The 22,455-nt window shown below is 43.0% G+C and overlaps 1 protein-coding gene and 1 non-coding gene across 2 annotated transcripts; one reads left to right on the top strand and one right to left on the bottom strand.

The window, feature by feature from the left end:
* The first annotated feature begins 1,039 nt into the window (after positions 1-1,039).
* LOC147449204 (small COPII coat GTPase SAR1A) lies at positions 1,040-10,547 on the top strand. The gene is made up of 3 exons (XM_086521750.1): positions 1,040-1,251; positions 9,669-9,800; positions 9,935-10,547. The coding sequence occupies exons 1-3, from the start codon at positions 1,123-1,125 to the stop codon at positions 10,253-10,255; spliced, it is 582 nt and encodes a 193-aa protein (XP_086377876.1). The 5' UTR covers positions 1,040-1,122; the 3' UTR covers positions 10,256-10,547.
* A 1,836-nt stretch (positions 10,548-12,383) lies between these two features.
* TRNAS-AGA (transfer RNA serine (anticodon AGA)) lies at positions 12,384-12,465 on the bottom strand. Its single transcript has one exon. It is a non-coding gene; the product is annotated as a tRNA-Ser (tRNA).
* Between the last annotated feature and the right edge of the window lie 9,990 nt (positions 12,466-22,455).

Below are 22,455 nucleotides of genomic sequence, written 5' to 3' on the forward strand. Positions count from 1 at the left end.
GAAGAGCTAGGCTAGGAGCAACTTGGCAGCGCTTGCCTACTCACCAAGCGGGGGCTAAGAGGGCTCCCCCATAGACCCTCTAAAGGTGCTATTAGGGGGCCCTTGAAAAAACTAATCTGTGCTTCATAGGCCTCCACAAAAGTGAAGGGCCCTTCACCTAAAATGTCTCACTGAAAATGTAGGGGGTCCACCACCCCCTACACTTGAGAAATGCTTTTATAACTTGGTATAGGAGGTCAACAAGTCAAAAAGAGAAAGAGTACTCCCAATTCTTTGGTGCAAACAGCTGGAAACTTGTTGTTGAAGGGTTTATGGGCACACAAAGAGATTTTTATAGGGCCCTTTACATTTAAAAGGGCCCTTTTCTTAAAGTTTGATTTAGAGGGTTTATGGGGGAGCCCTCTAACTTCCCTTATTGGCACCATTTGAAAATGGAAAAATTACCAAAATACCCCTCTAATTTGTGGAAATTCCTAATATACCCCTCAAATTTCAAAAATTCCCAAAGTACCCCCATAATTTGTCATAAATTCTCCAAATGCCCTTCAAATTTTCCAAAATTCCCAAACTACCCCTGGTTGTGAGAGTAAATTTCTCCAAAAACAAAAAGAATTGTAGCTTTTCATAAGAAGAGTGATTGTCTACCATACAAGATGCTAAAACTGAAATTTGAGTCGGTTATGTAGGCTTTGGAGATGAATTGCTTCATTATTTTTAGACATATTTCGCTTTTCTTTGTGAGGTAATTGGCGACAAATTACATGTAAGCACTCAAAAACCGATCTCAATTGTCAAACAAGAATAAAGATTAGAAAATCTTGAAGAATCCAACGAAAAGAGATACAAGGGTATTTTGGGAATTTTTGAAATTTGAGGGGTATATTGGGAATTTCCACAAATTAGAGGGATATTTTGGTAATTTTCCCTTTGAAAATTTCCCCATCGGAATCTGGCCCCCAGAATCTGGCCGCCGACGTCTGAAAAGGTTTCAGGGCAGCACGCAATCATTTGAGCCATTATGAGCTTTACCTACATTTCACTCTCTTATTTTTATTGCAGATCTCTGCAGGCAAGCATTCTGCTGCTTCTTGAATCTTGATCTGTCTTCGCGTAGCAGCCGCCATGTTTCTATTCGACTGGTTCTACGGCGTCCTCGCTTCTCTTGGACTCTGGCAGAAGGAGGCTAAAATTCTTTTCCTCGGCCTCGATAACGCAGGCAAGACGACTCTTCTGCACATGCTGAAGGATGCCGTAAGCCTTATCTCTTTCCCTAATTTTTTTATCAGTTTCGTCTATTACGTAGCTAGTTTCTATGATCTGCTGGGCTGGGTTGGACTGTTATCTTTCCAAACTGTAGCGTTGTAATAAATCACACGCATGCACGCATAAGTACATATACAGGGACTCTGACAGAGAGAAAAATGGGTCTCTGTGCTGTAGCATTTTTGTTTGTGCTTGTTGAATCAGATCTCGAAGTTTTAAGTGTCTGTTCTTGTGAATTGTTTAGCTCGTAGCCCTTGTAGTGATCAGATCAGTTTGAGCGTTTTTCATCATGCATCTGGAGTCACATATGCAGGCAGACGTCACATGGAGCCTCGTCCTTGCTGACTCCCAGTCTATGAATGCTTTATGGTTTGGGCCATTTCTTGTTGATTGCGTCAACATTGCAACAGTCATAGCTTAAGTGTATGGTCAGTCCTTTCTAGTATGCTTGCTTGAGTCATGTGAATAATTTGGTTCTCTATTTGCTGATCCTGCATTTATTTTATGGGCTTTAAGGTCCGCAATGTATAGCAGACTATTCGGATTGAATCTACCATGTAACTACATTGTCGTGCAACTGGTTTGTAGCTGGATTGGGCTTTTCAATCCCATTTTCTTGTTCAAGCATAAAGTTTCATTGAAAAATTTTCCAGACAAGCGGCAAGTAATGCATTGTTCCATGTCTAGGATGATATCTGGCCAGCCTAAGATCATGAATTATTCCTTTACTTCAAGCATGTGTCTATGATTTAAAAAAAAACAACGCATTATGAATCTTCCAAGTGTCAGGCAATTTCAGCCTATACGCAACATCGCTGATCTTCTCAAGCACTTGAAAAGACCCATAGTAACGCATGCTGAGCTTCGAAAATAACCTTTCCTTGCCCTTCATCTTCTTTAACCTTGCCTTTTCAAACCGTAAAAGTACCCAATCACTAGGTGAAAACAACAATTCATGACGGTGACGATCAGTAGTCCTTTCTGCTTTGAAAGAGTCTTCTCGAAGGCAAGCTTGATCTTCTTATACATTTCATCCATGTTCTCTACATATCGATCTGCTTCGAAAATTTTGTACTGTGTGCAAAATAGGAGGAACCTTTTTGCCACCCTCAACAATCTCAAAAGGTACCTTGCCCGTTGATGAATACACCGTATTGTTGTATGCATACTCAAGCATAGGTAGATACTGTTCCTACTTGCCCTTATTATCTGACACAGAACATCCTGGGCTTATCCTGGATTCATCTAGGTATATATAGGTAGATACTGTTCCTACTTGCCCTTATTATCTGACACATAACATTTCAACAGATCTAAGACAATAAAATTAGCCTCTTCTGACTGTCCATCAATTTGTGGATGAAATGAGGATGAAAACTTAAGCGTGGTGCCCATGTTTTCAAACAAGCCTCTCCAAAATAGGCTCGTCATACGAGGATCACGATCACTGACAATAGATTGTGGCATATCATGGTACTTGAACACATCATACATAAATAACCGTGCCATCTGGTCAGATTTTATCTTCTTCCTGACAAGAATAAAATGGGTCTGCTTGCTGAACCTACAAATAATGGTGCATATACCATCATTTCCTGTATTCGTTCTTGGATGATCAAAGATAAAAATAATAGCAATGCTTTTCCATGGCTTATCTGCAATAGGCAGTGGCTGTAATAACCCTTGTGCCTTTGGCCTGTCAAACTTGACCTTTTGGCAAATCATAGATGCTCGCACAAAGGCATCCACATTTCTCCTCGAATAAAAGAATGCCTTGACCGCTTTTACTGTCGCATCTATACCACGATGCCCTGCATATGGTGGGACATGGCTTTCGACCATAACCTTATGTCGCAATGGTCTAGTGACACATAGTCTGCCATGCATCATCATAAAACCATCCTTGAGGAGGTAGTGCTCAAGGTGGTGCCCATCTTGCAATTGTTCAAAGATCCTTGCAAAATCTTCATCTAGTATATTGTTTCTTCATGTCATCAAGCTCATGATGATAAAAATTGACCAGCTAAAATTTGTAGCTTTCTTGATTATGCATCAACCACAATATCCTTCTTGCCTTCCACATGCAAAATTTGAAAGTGGAACATAGAAAGAATGTTTGCCCATCGCATGTGCTTTTCGGATAACTTTGACTGTGTCAAGAAGTATTGGAAGGTCTGATAATCTGTCTAGACAACAAAGTCAGCACCTAACAGGTAATGCTTCCAACTAGAAAGCGCATGAATCACGGTCAGTGGCTCTTTCTCATAGATTTGCTTAGTCTTTTCTGGCCCTTGCTAGATTCTGCTCTCGTAAGCTACTACCCGACCATCTTGCATTAACACTTCCCCAATAGTATTGCCACACGCATCACACTGGACCACAAATGACTTCCTAAGATCTGGTAAAACAATTACTGGATCCAAAGTCTTCTTTTCCTTTAAGAGATCAAAAGCTGAAATCTCTTTTTTTGTCCACTTGAATGTGACCTCTTTCTTTTGCAAAGCATGTAGGCGTGAAGCAATCTTGGCAAAGTTTTGATAAACCTTCTATAGTAAGAGCATAAGCCCAGGAAGCTACGGACATCATGCACAATCTTCAAATCTGGCCATGTCCTAATTGCTTCAACCTTGGCAAGATCCATTCGGACACCATCCTTTGACACTATGTGGCCAAGAAAGGTGAATTTCTTCCAAGAACTCCTCACTTTTCTTAGGATTAACAAGCAACTTGTGACTGCGTAGCTCTTCGAAGACAATGGTCAAGTGACGCCTATGCTCCTCTTCATTCTTTGAGTAGACTATCATGTCGTCAAAGAATGTGCCGACAACTTTTGATGTGGGCGGAAAATCCGATCCATCATCCTATTGAACGTAGCATGAGCATTTGTAAGACCGAATGGCATCACTAAGAACTCATATAGACCAAATGTCGTCCTAAACGCAGTCTTGTGCACATCCTCTGGCCTGATACGAATCTAATGGTACCCACTCTCAAGGTCTATCCTGCTGAAAATTGCAGCACCCTTTGTAACAAACTGCTGACGTGTCAAAGCCTAAAGAATGGAGCCAACTTGCAGATGTCGGCTGAGGGGCCTAAACCCTAAGAAGAACAAGTAACAGAAGAAGTCCTACCAACTTCTGGGGACCCCGTTCGATGGGGCCCCAAGTGACAAAGGATTAAAATAAAGCAGAACCCGCACTTACGCAAAAATTGATGACGTGGCAGATTTTCAAAAATTGCGCTGACATGATGACGTGGCAGGCTGTACGGATTTTCACGTTTTGCGTTGGCTGATGACGTGGCAGACTGTACGGATTTTCGTAAATTACGTTGGTAGCTTTTGGCTTTGCTTTTTGGACCAGAAGCTTTTGAGTTTTGAAGGCTTTTCACTGTAAGTGCTTTTGAGGCCAAGGGCCTTTAAATATGAGGTTAGGGCTCATTCTTTGGCATGCTTCCTGGCGAAGGTGCAGAGTCTGGAGTACCGACTTGTACTGTGTTGATGCAATATAAAGAAATACTGAAAGGGGCGCCAAGGTTTGGGGCCAATACTCTTTGGGGTGGAATTCCTCCACTTCGTGTCGCGTGTCAGTTCAGTTGTTATTGAAGTGCTAAAAGTTTGTTCTTTTCTATTGGCACGTGGTGCCCGTCTTGTGACAGTGGTATCAGAGCATTAGGCGTGTGCTTTTCTGAAAGCACACCGGTCCTACAAAAGAGCATATAGAGCTATATTGGATTTTTATTGGAGCTATCTTCGCCCTCCAACCCAGACAGAGCTATATTGGATTTTTATTGGAGGTATGTTCACTCTCCAACCCGGACTTATTAGCCACTCCCACCCTTACTTCATCGCGCATCGGGCGCGCTCCCGTCTTCATCGCTCATGTCTTACAGGGCATAAGCCATTAAGATCACTTGCAAGAGAAGGATCCAAGATTTGTTTCGAGTTGTTTTTCTCAGAGGTAGTGCCATGCAGATGTTGATAGCTACCAAGCAGCATACTCCAAGTACTTGGAAAGCTTTTAAGAAAACTTTTGCTCGAAGTTATATGGTTTCCGATATCTTCCTTCGGAGTACAACTAGCAGAGTGGGGTATCCTGAAATGCTTGCCATGGAAACCCTAGCAGATTATATCTTAAAATTTCTCGACATCTCTCAGTAGATGTCTCTTCTCGAGTTGATAACCTTGGAGGTTCCGTGCGATTGACTTGGACACTCCAAGTCAAGAATCAATCACGACAGCACCAAATAACCACTTCAAAACAATTCACAGATCACAATAGATTTGCACTGGCCCGGTGGAGTTCCGTGCCTAGAGATATTGGCCCCAAAGACTGGCGCCCCTTTCGGTATTTCTTTATGTATTAAATCAATGTCAAAGTACAAGAGAGCGGTTAGGGTTTCACTCTCAGACTCTGTGTCTAGATGCTCTGCAGAGTTAGCCCTAAACCACTTATTTACTTGTTTACAAGGGATGCCCAAAAGCAGAGCCCCAAAAGCTTCCAGTTCAAAAGCAAGTGTTCTCTCTCACAAACTCTCTCTGTGTGGCTTTAATAAAATAAGGCAAAGCTTTCCCTCTCGCTCTCTATCTCCAATTTGCGTCGCCCAAATCAGCCTTTTTCAGTGCCATAAAATCCGGAGGTCTGTACTGCTGCCACGTGGCATTTCTGCCGCCTGTTTTAGGGTTTCCAATCACTTCAGGGTTTTAGCCAGCAGTTAGGGTTAGGGTTTCCAAAAATTAGGGTTTTTGCAAATTAGGGTTTGCAAGAATTAGGGTTTCTGGCAGTTTCTGCTCTCGGTAGCCACGCCATCACTTGGGCGGCCGGCCCCAAACTCGGACGGCCGGACCATGAGCAACCTAGGCTATGGGTGGCCAGCCCGGAGACATACTAGCTGTACAAGTATGCCCTAGATCTGTGAAGTAGCAGAGTGGTGTAAGTCTAACAAGAGATTCGACATATAGTTTGCAAATTTTGGATCCTTCGCAAAATTGAGCATCATCTTTGTTGCGTCGCCGATCAATCGTTGATGCTCCATCTCTCGACGCTCCGCTTGAGTAGGCCGAGGCGGGCCATACTCCTTGCCTGAATCTTCGTTGTGATCCCTTCTTGCATCTCCGGATGCAGAGGGAGTCGACTGATCTTTGCCTGAAGCCATAGGTGCCGCGGAAAAGAAATTAGGATTGGATTTCCCATAGAAGAGAAATTGGCTGTGCTCTGATACCACTGTAACAGACTTGGACACTCCAAGTCAAGAATCTACCGCGACAGCACCAAAGAACCACTTCAAAACAGTTCACAGTTCACAATTGATTCAACAGTGGCCCGGCGGAGTTCCGTGCCTAGAGATATTGGCCCCAAAGTTTGGCGCCCCTTTTGGTATTTCTTTTTGTATTAATCTGAGTTCAAAGTACAAGAGTGCGGGCAGGCGCTCACACTCAGACTCTGCGTCCAGATCCTCTGAGTTGTGAGAGACCTGCTCACATTTTTAAAGGTTACAAGGGGTGCTAAAAGCAAAGCCCAGAAGCTGAAAATCAAAAGCTTTCAATAATAAAGCAAGGCTCTTTCTCTCTTTCACAAGCCCTCTTTCTAAATTAAAGCAGAGCTTTTAGCGCTCTCTCTCTCTCTCTCTCTCTCTCTCTCTCTCTCTCTCTATGCTTTTCTGAAAATAAAGCAAGAGAGCTCTTTCTCTCTCTCCAATTGCGTAGGAAAGCTGCAAAAAAGCAATGCCAAAAATCTGCCGCTGACAGACCAGCTTCCGCAATTCACGCCGCGTTTTGCAGGCGTTCGTACAGCTGCCATGTGTCAGCTCTGCCATGTCAGCAAATTAGGGTTTCCTGCCACGTCAGCAGATTAGGGTTTCTTGCCAGTTAGGGTTTCCTGCAGCCTTGGACAGCCACGTCACAGTTTGTGACAGAACGACGATAGAGGACTGCTACTCCACCAGAGCCTCTGGAAGTGTGTGCCGTGTATACTTCCTGTGTAGGGATTCCCATTGGTAGTCCTCTACTCTAGGTAGACCTCTCTCTGGGCTTTTGTGTGTCTTTGCGAGTAGGATGAGGCCTCGGTCATGCATCACCTCCTCTAGTCTCCCTGGGTGTGTACATAGAGAGTTGCCGCAGTCCAAACTCTCGATGAGGGTCTTGGTGAGCTCCTCTTTGGTGGCCTTCTTTTGTTTGGCTTCGAGTTTGCACTGCAAACTCTCGGTGAGGGCCTTGGTGAGCTCCTCTTTGGTGGCCTCTTTTGTTTTGTTATTGATCTCGCCTTCTTTCGGGGTGACGGATGCCACTGAAGCTTTGAGGATAGCCATGATGTGTACAAAATTTGGATTCGTGGCGCACTAATCTACTATATCCTTGAAGCTGTGGTGATGGATCGCCGAAATAGCCAAAACTAGTGGCTTGTGAGACAATGCATCTGCCACCACATTTTTTTGTGCCTGAACATGGACAATCTGGAAATGAAATTGTGACAAAATGTTTGCGCACTGCATCTGCTTGTCCGAAAGCTGTTTCTGAGACGAGAAGTATCTTAAGCTCTGATGATCGGTGAACACTGTGAAATTGGCTCTGAGTAAAAAGTGTCGCCATTGAGTAAGAGCATGGATGACCGCCAAAAGCTCTTTCTCATAAATCTGTGCAGCCCATTCTGCTCTCGTTAGCTATAACATGGCCCTCTTGCATTAAGACCACTCCCAGACTGCGACCAGAGGCATCACAATATACCTCAAATGGTTTTTGCAAAACCAACACTGGACCAGTTGTCAAGTTCTCTTTGAGTTCTCCCCAACCGAAGCCAGATGAGCTACGAGAGAACCTAAGTGCCATTCCTCCCCCGGGGGGGTCAACTTCACCTAAAAGGGGTTGGGAAATGCATAATGGGAGACATTACCAGCCTCAGCGGACGCCACCTGTGAGCGGACGCCCTTCCAAGCGGGTATGGCATTTCCTAGGGGAAAACCGTCGGGTTTCAAAGGCAGTTTAGCGAGGTGAGCGATAAGTTACTTGGAGGAGGCAACTCCAAAGGGAAGATTGAAGCAAGTCCCGTAGTACCTGGGCCTCTGAACAGAGGTACTTGGTCGCTGTCACGCCCACCGAAATGGGTCTCTCAAGGGAAAAGTCATCGCCCTAAGAGTGTAGATAATTCTGGCCTTCCGAGTCCAGAGGAAACTAGTGACAAAAGCGTCTGCCTTCGGTTTCTCGGGGCATAGTCCTGGTCGTTCTTCTTGTTCACTTTTATGGTGGATAAGGGGAGTGGCTGGGCTTGCCCCGCCCGACTCCGAAAAAAAAGAAGAAAAAAAAAGTGTCTTAAAGGTTGAAATCTTAGATGATTCCCATGTGAAAGGAACCCCTTTTTTGCGTCAAAACATGTAAAGGAGAAGCAATCTTCGCAAATTTTTGAATGAACTGCCGATAGTAAGAACACATACCCAAAAAGCTTCGAACCTCGTGAACGTTCTTCAAATCTGGCCAATCTCGAATGGTCTCAACCTTGGCCAGGTCCATTTGACACCCTTGCAGAGACGATGTGTCGTGAAAACGTGGATCTCTGGTAACAAAAACCGGCTCTTCTTCCCATTAACCACCATCGATGTTGCCACAGTGCCTGGAAAACTTGGAACAGATGGTGTTTGTGCTCTGTCTCTCTTGGAGAATACCATGATGTCATCGAAAAAGGTACCCACGAATGACCTATACTCTCTAAAAACCTTGTCTATCATCCTATTGAACCTGTTCTTAATGGTGATTTTGTTGAGAGCCCTATAGTCAATGAACATTCCCCAAGATCCATCTTTGGACATTGGCGAACAGTAAGGTGATGTACTGGGCTGAAGGAGACTCTTCTCTAGAAGCTCTTTCATTTGGTTCATGATTTCCTCGTTTTGGGCTCTGTTTACTTTGTAAGGTGGCCGGTTCGGTTGCGTGTTGCCGGAAATCAAATTAATGGTATGATCTTCAGGACGCTGAGGAGATAATCTCCTAGTAAGCCTTCAGAGAAACAATGCTGTCGAATCTCTTTTGGCAAACCACAACAAAATCGCTCAATATGGTCCCTCAAAGTAATCTTCTGAAACGAGGACATTGGCAAGTATCCCAAAACCTCTGGCAGTAGTCATCCAACGTTTCTTTCTTAATCATCCTTAGATGATGCCAAGCCTTACATCTCTTCTTATTCGTCTGATATCCAAGGTGACGTGAAAATTTTCTTGAATTTCATCCACGTCGTAACTGCTTCTATGCTGTGTATTGGCGAGTCTATGATGGAGTGTAGAATAGGTGGAAGTTAGAAGAAGTCTTGTTTTTACTTCACAAATTTGAGGTTTCTGCTATAATGTTGTGTCAACAATGCTTCACATGTTTGCAACTAGTTACTCAGTTCATGAATGTGGCATTTTCTATTACCATGCAGAGGTTGGTTCAACATCAGCCAACACAGTATCCCACTTCGGAGGAATTGAGTATTGGGAAAATCAAGTTCAAGGCTTTTGACTTGGGCGGCCATCAAATAGCTCGTCGTGTTTGGAAAGATTATTATGCCAAGGTAAATGTCATGATGTTTTTGTATTGTGCAACTCGGTATCATTAGTCGTACCATCTTGCAGCAAAGAACTGCTTTATTATTATAGAAGGTTTGTGGCCGCATGTGAGAAAATGTGTACTTCGGTCTTTATTCAGGTTGATGGTATTGTTTATCTGGTTGATGCTGCTGACAAAGAGAGATTTGCGGAATCCAAGAAAGAACTCGATGGGCTTCTCTCAGACGACTCTTTAGCTCAAGTACCCTTTTTGATTTTGGGAAACAAGATAGACATACCTATCGCAGCGTCAGAGGATGAATTGAGATACTATTTGGGGCTTTCCAGTTATACGACAGGAAAAGGGAAGGTGAATCTTACAGACTCGAACATCCGGCCAATTGAAGTTTTCATGTGCAGCATTGTTCGGAAGATGGGCTATGGTGATGGTTTTAAGTGGTTATCTCAATACATCAAGTGATGTTGCTGCTGCTGCTGTAGCATTTTGTAAAGAGTTGGAAGTTGCCATGTCTATTTTTCAAGCTTATTGCGGGGTTATCGATCAGGGGTTCCCCAAGTACCCAGATTTGTTGTTTAAGTACCCAGCTTTGTTTGGGGGTTTGAAGGTGAGGGACGCCAAACAGACTCCTAATGTATGTGGAAGATAGATGTGGTTTTTCAAATTAAGAAAATTTAGCAGAAGACATTTTAAGCAAGGGGTGCTTGTAGTTCACTCGGATTTTAATTAATGGCATTTGAATCGCTTGCTATCCTGTTTAAGGTATTGTTACCGTAATTTGATGAAGGTACTACTGCCTTAGACTCGGCACTGATAGTTCTCAATAGCCAAAGACATTGCATTCATATATGGTCCTTGTGGCAGGTGGTGTCATTTAGGTGCAATGTGTGGTCATGGATGAATAAGCACCTGATAAGGAATGGAGTGATGCGTGTGAGTGAAGCATCAATTGCATGTCTACATTTTCAGGCTGGGCATTTTGAAGTACCTCGAGCATCTATGCATCTGACACGCCCATGATGGGCTGTTGTGTGAATAATTTGCAAATATGGTTAACCTGTGGGTGACTGTGTGCACCGTAGGCACACGGAACGGGAAACATGATGTAACTGGCAAGACTATCAAATATGGAAGTGGCTTTGCTCGTTTCATTGGAATGGACTAGAAAAGGCTTGTTACTGTTATATTGTGCATGCAACTCTTAAAGCTTCATGAAGAAATGGTGCAAAAGAAGTGGGAACGGGTGACTTTGGAAACAGAGCAGCTGATCCAATCGGCCCCGAAACGAAGCCCAAACTTAGTTGCCTTGTTACTATGGCTTGTGCACAATGTGTGATGGCTTCTGTCAAGGGGATAGATATTGTAACAGGAAGAGTGCAGTGAAGCAGAAAGGTAATCTTTCCCAAGCTTGGTCTTTTTGACCTTGGTATTGAATATTTCCTCTTGGGATTAGGGAAACTGATATGCTCATCTTCTGAGGCAAGGGACCTCTATTGAACTCGAACAATCGGGGAAGACGACTTTAGCTACCCCCTATTCCCTAGCACTTGCTTCCCCTATTGTGCTGATGTTTTTCAAGTTGGGAAATCAAGATTGTACTAAACTGTATTTAAACCTTGAAAGTGGTGGGAGTTGCTTTCTGCATGCAGGCTTCTTGAAGCATAGAGTGAACTTATCATTCAACACTTGTAAAATGTGCCTCTTATTTTTGAATACAAAATAAAAAATCGAAACAAGGCTTGGAACCCTTTTGTAATATCTAAGGGCAAACTCTCTCTCTCTCTCTCTCTCTCTCTCTCTCAACTCGTCCCTTTTATTCGCAGCGCAGAAGAGTCTCTCCCTCTCTCACTCGAAATTTAGCGCATAACCAATCTCCCCTCTTTGTATGCAATTTCCTCTCTCCCATAAACAGTGTTTATGGGATCTCCTATCACACAAAAAATCAAAACGATGCATTGCCACATGCCTCGTGCAGTGCAATCAAAGTACGGTTGTAGCAAATGACAAGATGCAACTAGAGAATTAAAAAAAGTCCCTTAAAGTCTCCATGAAGTACATAGGTTTTAATAAAACCTCTCAATCTCCATGAAGTATGTAGCTGAGGGGTAAAACCTCTCTCTCTCTCTCTACACTCAAAGGCACTTGGGTGGATTTCAGATGAGTCGACACCCCTTCAAATAAGAAAGGAAGCTAGCGAGTTAGCCAAAGTCTGAGCAGCCAAAGCAAATGGGCCCATTTTGCAGGTCAGGCGACCCACAGTAGCTGGGAGCCTGCTGTGGAATGGGTCGACCAACAGCCATTCCCAGCCGTCATGGTCGCTGGGAGGCTGACAGGTCAGCTGCCGTGATCTCAATATGCCTTGCTTACATGTTAGTATGCGGATTTTTTTTTAATGTTAGTCAGTAGCACCATGTGCATCTGCGAGTTTAACTGTCCCACACTAAAAGAGGACAAATGGAGATAATTTGTTCCCTCTCATTGTAGAGCCAGTGGATTATGGCCAAAGCTCTTTCTTATGGGGCAGCAGAGATAGAAGCGAGCATTTGTGAGACAAAATGTAGGTGTTAATTTTGGAGCTAAATATTTCTTGCGTGGACGGCAGGATTCGAACCTGCGCGGGCAAAGCCCACATGATTTCTAGTCATGCCCGATAACCACTCTGGCACGTCCACCCTGTTTGTATGATGAGCTCATAAAACAAATATATAGAAACTTTTAGCTTTCTCTGGAGGCCCTAGGGCATGAACAGGTTTTGGTTCTTAAGTTCCTCCCACCTTGGGTGTCGTGCTGTTACTAACTGTGGCGTCCTTGGTTGAAGAACGAAACTTTAACTTACACAGATGAACCATGGACGCAATGTGAGCGCTACAGATGCTCCTCTCTCTCTACAAATTGACCTATCCTCTTGAACCTCGGCTACCTGCAAACAAAGGAAAGCTGAACACTATATCAAAAGATTGCCAAAGGTCAATATGATCTATATAAATAAGACTACATGATTACATTGTGTATAAATGCTCTCAAGCATCCTCTCTCTCTCTCTCTCTCTCTCTCTCTAAGTAACCATTCCACCAATGAATTCTTTTAAAGCCATTAGGAGACATAGAAATAAGATCGTTTGCCATACTCACAATTGTGAGTGGACATGCTATATCGACTCAAAAAGGAGTTTATAATCAACCTCCAGCACTACATGTGCCTTGAGGGGCAATGATTCCCAAAGGGGGCTTGTACAAATACACAATAGCAGACTGACAAAGAGCCGCTAAGTATAACCACTTGAGTAGCTTATGGAACTAAGTGCATGTTTCCATTCTTCGGCATGAACGATTGTCCCTCTCTTTGAGCTCAACGCTCTCACAACGTCATTGAATTGAGCCACAACATATTTTTCTTGAAAAACGTGAAGGTTCTGGGCTTTCCATATTTGTTTCAAATAACACTATATGGTGATTTTGGTGCAAACCAATATGGCTTGGTTTTTCAATCTACTCCCTCATGGGATTAGGTTTTTTGTATAGAAGACAATCTTCCAAGTCTTATGTACCCATGTACAAATGTTTCTAGCTAGACCTCGCATGGTAGGGTAGTTTTGAATAGATGTAGGATGTTCTGCAACTAGAGTAAGTGTCAGTGCCAATCCCAACAAATCTTATTCCTAGTTGGGATGGCTCCCTAGATGGTCTTGTTCTTATTCTAAACTCGTGTTGTTGTGAAAGGACTTCCTTCGTCCTTGCCCCCCAAAAAAGTTGACCCTACCATGATGATCAACAGATCAAGGAGCCATGCACGGGATCCTTTTTTTGGGGAAAGAACAATGGAAGTCCTTTCCTGGCCATCAAGAGCCTAGGGGAGAGAGGGGACACCGGCTACAATAGGTGATGAGGGGATGTTAAATTTTTGGGTGTCGAGTTGACAGTAGGCTATTGGTCATCCACACGAGAAATTCCACGCGTTGAGCTGTCAAAGATCTAACAGTTGCAGAAAAAATTTAAGCAGGTTAAGATGCACAACCCTCATGTGTTGCCGTGTGACTGTGGACCTTGACGGACAAGGGAACCATGCCAAACAATGACTTTGCCAAAAATGCTCGCGTGAGTGTTTCTTCTTTTGGAAAACATTGAGGAGCATGATGAGCACCCACTTTTCCCACCACACCACCATCTATTTAGACATGACGTGGCACATATATATGATGGCCAAGTTCATGACAATATTCTTCTTATGGACCCTATGGCGGCCATGGACTCTTTCACCACTTACCTAGCAGTGCTACCACACAACAACTAGGGACAACTTTTGCTATCGCACATAAGCTTGCTAGATTTGGGACACCACCCTAGAATGCATAGTATGTTAACAAGTGTGAAGTGCTCCACACATGCCTCTACAAACAAATTTCCTCACATGCCTTCACGAAGATTGTGATTAGAATTGTTCAAATGACTCAATAAGTCTTGTTGTAAAGTTTTGAGCCACTCCTCGAAATAAGCTTAATTTATCTTAAAACTTAAAAACCAACACATGGGAGATTTTAGAGGTATATTGACTATATTTAAAAGTTTTTTAATCATAAATCTCCGTAGAGTTTTGTAGGTTTTCTCATGTCTTCTAGTCTACATTTAGACAGAAAAATCTCAAGATTTGTAGGTGAGATTACACTAAACCTAGTTTTTTTTTTCCTGCATTGGTTTGAGCTAGTGTTCGGGAAAAATGTGTCTCAGCTTAATATTTAGCCGTTTTTAATTTCAAAAATGTCGGTTGAGGGCAAGAATTTCCGCCCGAATTTAGAACAATATATTGTAAAAATTCAAAAAATAAACTTAAATTTTCTAAAATTTCGCCTTGGCAATTTCAAGGAAAGGAATTTTGTATGTTTGGAAGAATGCTGGCCTCTTCATCACTATATCACACGGACATGCTCAAATGGGATCAATGGTGGAGGAGGAAAACGCGGGGCGCGCCAATCGTGGACCGTCAGATTCGACGGTTTCCTTGAATTTATAAGTCTGCCCGAATTTACAAATTTGCCCCAATTTTACTAATCGACCCACATTTACAATATGACATACTTGAATCCCCTATATTTTAACGAACGCATGCGGGCATAGTGGTTAGTGCACATGGCTCGCAGTGGGGAGGTCGCGGGTTCAAGACATGGGCGCGGGCTGCTCCAAATTGACAAGCCTACCCCCCCCCCCCCCCCCCCCCCCCAAGTTATTTTTCTCCCCGAATTTATAAATGTGCATCTGACGGTTCGAATCACCTCAATCGTAGATCCCATTTGAAACCGCCCTGCGAGATAGTGTGGAGGAAACGCCCACTGGATTGTTATTACATATAGGCGAAGGGATTGATCATTGCATGAGAGAGTCTATGTACAAAAGAAATTGCGCACAATATAAAAGACCCAGCTCGCCGAAAGACTCACCCTTACATGAAAAGCTTTGCTGCTAATGCCATCCATGCCGGCTACGCGCAGAGAGAGAGAGAGAGAGAGAGAGAGAGAGAGATTCTGTAGACAGACCATAGCATCTGGATCCGCGCCGGCCGCCATCTTCGTCACGAGAGAGAGAGAGAGAGAGAGAGAGAGAGACGCCGAGATATAAAGAGAGTACACACACATATGGTACTTCATTCGTGCTGCATATCCTATACGCTGCCCTACAGTCAAAGTCAGCTAATATGCAGGCAGTCCTTCCCAGCGTCTTTAGAGGTCGCCATGGCGCCCACTTGGCCCCTGTACCCGGCTTGCCCCCTCCCTCTCATACTATTAGTGCTTCCTCTTGCCGTTCTGCTCGTCCTCCAGGTATGACACTCCATTCTGCCTGTTATAATAATATGCCGTAAGTCCCTAATTAGCAACAGTCGTCAGCAGGCGTTGAGCAGGCGAGACATACTCATGCAACTATATCACAAGAAGTTTTGGACAAATTCTCACAATAATTCCCACATTGTGACTTACCTCAACATCATGAGCTTCTCTGAGGGAGGCACCACATACCTAGCTAGGTACGATTGGGGGCAGGGGACCGGGCCGGCGGTCCCCTGCCCCCAATCGTACCTAGCTAGGTATGTGGTGCCTCCCTCAGAGAAGCTCATGATGTTGAGGTAAGTCACAATGTGGGAATTATTGTGAGAATTTGTCCAAAACTTCTTGTGATATAGTTGCATGAGTATGTCGGGCCGGCGGTCCCCTGCCCCCAATCGTACCCAGCTAGGTATGCGGTGCCTCTCAAACAGAAGCTCATGATGTTATTCATTGTATGAAAAACACTGGAAAAGACTCCATTTTCCTACATGAGAAAATTTCTAAATCTTCTTATGCCAAAAAAATCATATTGCGTAGTTACATATAGGACAAATAACTGGTGCACATGTGATCATCTATGAGGCTCAATTATTTTCAAACAGTACTTAGAGCTCCATCTCGCTAGGGACATACATCATGTACAGTTAATGAGCTCCATGCCCCGTATGTCTTGTGCAAGACGCAACTCTTAATAACAATGCATCCAGTGATCACTACCTTAATATACACACTAGACAATGAACAAACCCTTATGATCATTGGCTTCTGTCAATAATCATGACACACAAACCAAAAAAAGCGACATAAATACAACGTCCGCTCTCTATTAAAAAAAAGCGGATCTATTGTCGATACCTCTACACAAGTTTCATAGTTGCCCATAATTATGGATAACATGACCATGCTCTTATCAAGAAATATACAGAAACCACTAATTCTTTGATTGTTATGTTTTGTTTTCTTTATAAAGCATAGTCATTAGAAGGGAGAGAGACCATGATGACTAGTTTGGGCTTGGGGGAGGAAGGCTTTTATGTGGTGAGTTACAAACCTCATATTCACCAAAACTACGACCATTACTCATTGTGCATGGATTTTCTTCACTTGTCACTTTTCCATCTCTTTTTCCATATGTATATTTCTACAAAATGAGAAGCTTTACAACTATGAGCATTGATAGAAACAGAGGAAACTTGGAAAATTCTAGCCCCTTCCATGGGTCAAGAGTTGAAAGTAGATTCTCATGGATTTGAAGCTAGTAAGAGTGCACTGCCATGGATGATAAAGCTCAAAGAGCTCATACATTGTGAGCAGTAGAGGGATGCTTGAGACAACCCCACAAGGACTCATATTAGTTAACCGCTGGGAACATTCCTTGCAATTCCACTAGAGGTGCCCATGCAGCTTGTGAAGAGAGTGATCCTCACCCACAAGAGGGGCATACTTAGCTTTTATTAAGAGTGATTCGAGTCCATGAATCCAATTTTCAAACTATACTTTTTTTAATCTTGGTTACCTAAATTGCTTAAAATGTCTCTAAATTTGATGTGGTATTATCTATATAGTAGCTACCTCTAATTATTAGAGTGATTTGAACCCATAACTTGTTGAAACAAAGGATCCCTAACTCCGAGCAAGATATTCCGAGCAATCTCTAAACCGAGCAAAAGAGTAAGCTACAATAACAAAAAATCAAGAAAATCTCTTAATTTTTAGCACACAAAACAAGGGAGCGGGTAGAGGTGTTATTTTTCATGCGATTTCAATATTTTGCTGTAGCTTATATATACAATCACTATATGTAGACACTAAGCTAGCAATGCCCAGAATTTAAATTTTGTGACATGTCAATAGAAAGATATATAGTGCTATAACACTGTATGCAACTGGATGACTGTCTATGAGTTGCAGTTCCTCTAATATGCAAGTCTAATGAGCTAGTGATGGCTGTAAAATGGAAATCTTTGCTATGGACTATAATAGCATAAGGACTAAAATAAACAATTATAAAGATACTAGCAATTTTTCACAAGCATGAGTTCTAAAAACACTTTTACTGTGTCCATTCTAGAAACCTCTTTCTTAATTTTAAACCAATTTGAGTTGTGTAAAGCTAGAAACCCCTTTCTTAGAGAATTGGTAGAACGGTCCCATAAAAAAGAATAACTTTTCCTATTTTAGGTGTACTTACAAATGTAGGGCACATGGAAAATAGCTAAAGAAAAAAATTAGTAAAAGAACACAAGGGTAGATCCACGCTAACAAAAACAAAACAGTTTTGACAAATTCTTTTATAAAAAAGAGCTCCTCATTCTCTTGGTTTTTTTTTTTTCCAACATCATAACATTCTACTGGATTGACACAACCAGGTTTGATATGGGTGCAAGATTGTTGCCTCTACTAATAGGGTGAGTAATTTTGTCACAAGAAGCCATCATTCCTCCCTCTATTATCTCCACATTGTGAAGTATGGCAGCATCATGTCAAGATTATTGGACTACAAACATTTGAAAAGGGCATAAAAATTGATAAAATATATAAAAAATAGTTCAAAAATCCTACATATTTGTAATTTTTTACTTGTACTTCTTGTTTGCATGTTTACAAGGAGGAAGCTCAATGGTTTAGGCGAAAGAGAATAACTGACTTTCTTGAACATGACCCTCTCAAATAAAATTGCATGGATACATACCAATAATAGCGTTTTTAGATGGTGTCACAGCCAGGGCTTGCCAAAAACACACTTTTGTAATTGAAGAAAACAAGGGCATACTAAAAACTAATCAACTGTTAGGTCAAAATTTGAAGAATTTCTATTATTCTTCAAATCATGCACAAAATCTAGCTAGAATTTTGTAATTTTAACTCATAGGTGTCTACTTTTAGCTTGAACTTTCCTCCAATTTGGAGATTGATCAAGGGCTCACAATACACAACTTGACCATGTGTGTAGAGTAGGTAAACAATCTTTGACTTGCATCGAGCTTTCATTTGATGCCTTTGTCATATTTGCAGAAGTAGCTCATCTGTAGCCTGGCTGCAAAGAAAAGGGACCACCACAGTGATTGTGGGGCACCCCCCTTATTTGTTGTGATGTAGATACGCACATAGTGCTTTCCCATCTGCTAACACTAGCAAGAGACACCATCTACTAGGAGATATAATCGTGGACTTAATTTGTATCCCTCTGGATTCTTCACTCTCTTATAACCTATGCCCCTTAGGACTCTTCACTGTTTGTGCCAATTGTGCCCCTTTGGATTGTTTATTCTTTGCCATGTGCCCCTTAGGATTCACCACTTGCACTGCCTTTATCAAGCTAGTGCGAATTCTTCATGAATCCAGATATCATTCCAAAACCATAACACCTCCTACCTTCAAAGCTCATTGTGTTGAGATTGTGCTATCACGATCACTATGGGAATGAATAATCTGGATGATAGTGTAAATCTTTCAAAATCTTCTTGGTTGATCCACATGTGGCATACATCCTGGCAAGTCATGTGCCTACTGTTGTGCTTTTTTTAGTGTCATGTTGGAGACTCTCTCTCTCTCTCTCTCTCTCTCTCTCTCTCTAGCACCACATGTCGGTGTGCGCCCTTGAAGGCAATTCAAGGCACATAAGAAAACACACGTCCACGCACACACACTAAATTTCTCCCTCTCTCTCTCTCTCTCTCTCTCTCAACAAATCACACCAATACTTATATAAGTAAGACAAAAAGTTCCTAAACAATCAAAGTACAAAGTTACCCATGATTTCAATTTCCAACACAAACAAAGAGGTGGAGGTCTTGCTCTGTCAAAGGCAGCTTCCTCAACTTAGGAATGTCTGATCAGATAGTAGCTGCTTGCTGCAACAAAGACCACAAAATGCAAAATTTTTGAACCGGCCAAAGAATTGTGGAACCTTGGTAAATGAAGAACAACATTGAATTATTGCACTAGGCTCAATAAGCAGGATCATCATCGGCAGGTTAAGCCTTCTTGGATTGTGGGCTACCCTCATTAAGTTGAGGAGGGATATGGAAGGTGGCGTTGTTGTTGTTGTCAAGCTCGTCATCGACATCGTAGTCGAGATCAAGATACTTCTATGCAAATGAGCCGTTTGCAAGCTTCGTTTGGCAAGAAAGAACAACCTACCCTAGCGTACCCCACAGGCCACCATGCCCCTGTCTTCCCATGATCGGCTACGTGAATGGTTGCATGCATCAGAATGAAGACCAACCATACAGGCGTTGATGAGTCCAGGTCAATGCTCTTGCATGTAGCTAAATGCGATAAGGGCTTTTTGATGGCATCCTTTGGCACTAGAAGGCCCAATTAGAATCAGACTCGTTTGCTGCAGGCGACGAACCATCGAACATGAGGTCTTAGACTTGAAAAAGCAAGTGAAGGTGGGTGTCGGACCCAAGGAAAGATCCTATTAATGCCCTTGCATAGTCTCGTTCTCATGACCACATACAACATCCCCATAGGGCTGACAGTCACTGACTATGTGTAAGATTGCCTTTACATATATAGGCCTGATAAAACCACCTCTAGGTGGGGAAATAAGGGGGCGGCTACGTTCTCATATGCCATACATGGCTGAGCTAGCAGGTTGCTTCATCTTTTGATCGGCTCTAGTGTAGAGGGTGGTTGAACCACCCTCCAAAGCTACGATGCCCCTCCTTCATCAGCAGCTACCAATTTGACGCTCTTGTTCCAGCTTGCCGTGGGCCCTTTTTACAACCAACACCAATCATTTGGAGACTATTAAAGCATAAAACCGGCTACTGTAAATCCTATGTGACTGCAGCCATCTCATATCAGGCCCGCTCTGAGTGGAGGCTGCCATTGAAATGCCTCCATCTTATCAGGCATATGTGGCCGCCCTCTTAGTCGAGAAATGCATGCCTATGATCTCATCGCTGCGTATCATCTAAATGCTATAGACCAACACAGCCTACAATAGAACAATATGGACAGGTTCGTTTGATTAATGTTCAGAGCGAATGAGGCACGTTTTTGTTTACTACTCTACAGAGATCAGAGCTTGCACAATCAAGGCACGGCCATGATGCAAAATGACACATATCGCACCAGTATTGCTCGTGCAAACGAACATGTTCCAGAACATAATCACGTTAATCAGCTGGCAGCCGGCCGATATCATTTAGTTCGTGGATGAACTGCACGCTGATCAAGCTCAAGCCCTAACATGGGAGCCTTGAGCCGGTTGAAGAGTCCTTTGGACTGGCTGTAATTACAGGTTTGGAGGCGCAAGCCACTGTCAACAAGATGTCTTCTCTCTCTCTCTCTCTCTCTCTCTCTCTCTCTCTCTCTCTCTCTCTCTCTCTCTCTCTCTCTCTCTCTCTAGCACCGCGCACCGGCGCGCGCACGTTACGACAGTTCAAGGCAGGTTCGTTTTTTTTTAGAGAAGCCGCAACATTATGAATTAATTAACAAGAGTTCCAAATTATTGACTGGAACCATCCTACTAGAAATGACACTTCCATAGCATCCAGTAGCTGCACTGAAACTTGAAAGCATTCACCTAATGCTGCACTGTCTAATTCAGTTCTATAGATGACGATGGGAATGAGAATGCCAAAGGTTAAGATGAGGGCGGCGTTGCGACGATCGAATTTAAAATACAGCTCCAGATTCTCTCCATTGGTAGCCCATAATTGTTCGATGAAACTGTTCTTCTGCACTCCCATGCCCCAGGGCCCGCCCGCCATCGTCGCTTCAAGCACCTCTATTCTCACTTGTTGCTCCGTGCAATATCGTAGAATTTCTCTCTCTCACTTTACAGCAGTTCAAGTCTCCTCGGGATCTTTAAAGTCTCTTAGGATAGTTTCTCGGGTGTGTGTGCCATAATAAAAAAGACGAAAATCGTATAGCTTTTTAATCACCCAAGTGTGGTAGATTGGTTATTCCATTTCCCTCTTGCATAACAGGTCTTGAGTTCAACTCTCATCTAAGGTCTCTTGGGATAGTTTCTTGCGTTGATGGATATAGATATTTAAGATCTCTTGGGATAGTTTCTTACATCGCCAGTAACCTTTGCCCTCAACTTACACTCATGAGCAACTACAAGCCTAAATATGGTGCCTATGGCCATCAAGTCCCTAATACCATTGCGAGAAAGTGACCTTTTCATCCTTGATTGATATGGTGCCTATGGCCCTCAAGTCCCTAATACCATTGCGAGAAAGTGACCCTTTCATCCTTGATTGATCTGATAGGATGGATGGGTTGTACTTTGGAACCTCAGAAAGAAGCTTATCATAAGTAACCTCATCAAACAAAACCATAATATTATGAACCTTCTCCTTCTGCTTTCCCTTGCTCCATTTCTTATTCTTGAGCTTCTGCTTGCCCAATGCTGCCTCCTCTGTTCTTTCTCTCTCTCTCTCTCTCTCTCTCTCTCTACCACTAGAAAAAAGATTATCATAAGTAACCTCATCAAACAAAACCATAATATTATGAACCTTCTCCTTCTACTTTCCCTTGCTCCATTTCTTCCGCTTCTACTTGCCCAATGCCGCCTCCTCTGTTCTTTCTCTCTCTCTACCACTGCGTGTCAGCGTGCACCCTTGAAGGTACTTTAGATGGTGCAATATAAATGGAGGTCATGTGTCGCGGCAAAAACGTTGCCGAATACAAACCGCCACGAGAGCGTCTCTCTCTCTCTCTCTCTCTCTCTCTCTCTCTCTCTCTCTCTCTCTCTCTCTCCTCTCACACACCGACGTGCACCCTTCCAAGAAATTAGATGGCAGGTAGGTGTCGCAATAGAAACGTTGCCGAAGACAAACCGGCGGGGACAAGAGACTCTCTCTCTCTCTCTCTCTCTCTCTCTCTC

Source organism: Adiantum capillus-veneris, chromosome 10, assembly GCF_014529385.1.
Source record: "Adiantum capillus-veneris isolate H3 chromosome 10, ASM1452938v2, whole genome shotgun sequence".
NCBI classification, from domain to species: Eukaryota; Viridiplantae; Streptophyta; class Polypodiopsida; order Polypodiales; family Pteridaceae; genus Adiantum; species Adiantum capillus-veneris.

Excerpts from the sequence above, each read along its gene's own strand:
- LOC147449204 (XM_086521750.1), top strand. The coding sequence starts at position 1,123 with ATGTTTCTATTCGACTGGTTCTACGGCGTCCTCGCTTCTCTTGGACTC. Across the intron at positions 1,252-9,668 it reads TGCACATGCTGAAGGATGCC|AGGTTGGTTCAACATCAGCC; the intron begins GTAAGCCTTATC and ends ATTACCATGCAG. Across the intron at positions 9,801-9,934 it reads GGAAAGATTATTATGCCAAG|GTTGATGGTATTGTTTATCT; the intron begins GTAAATGTCATG and ends GTCTTTATTCAG.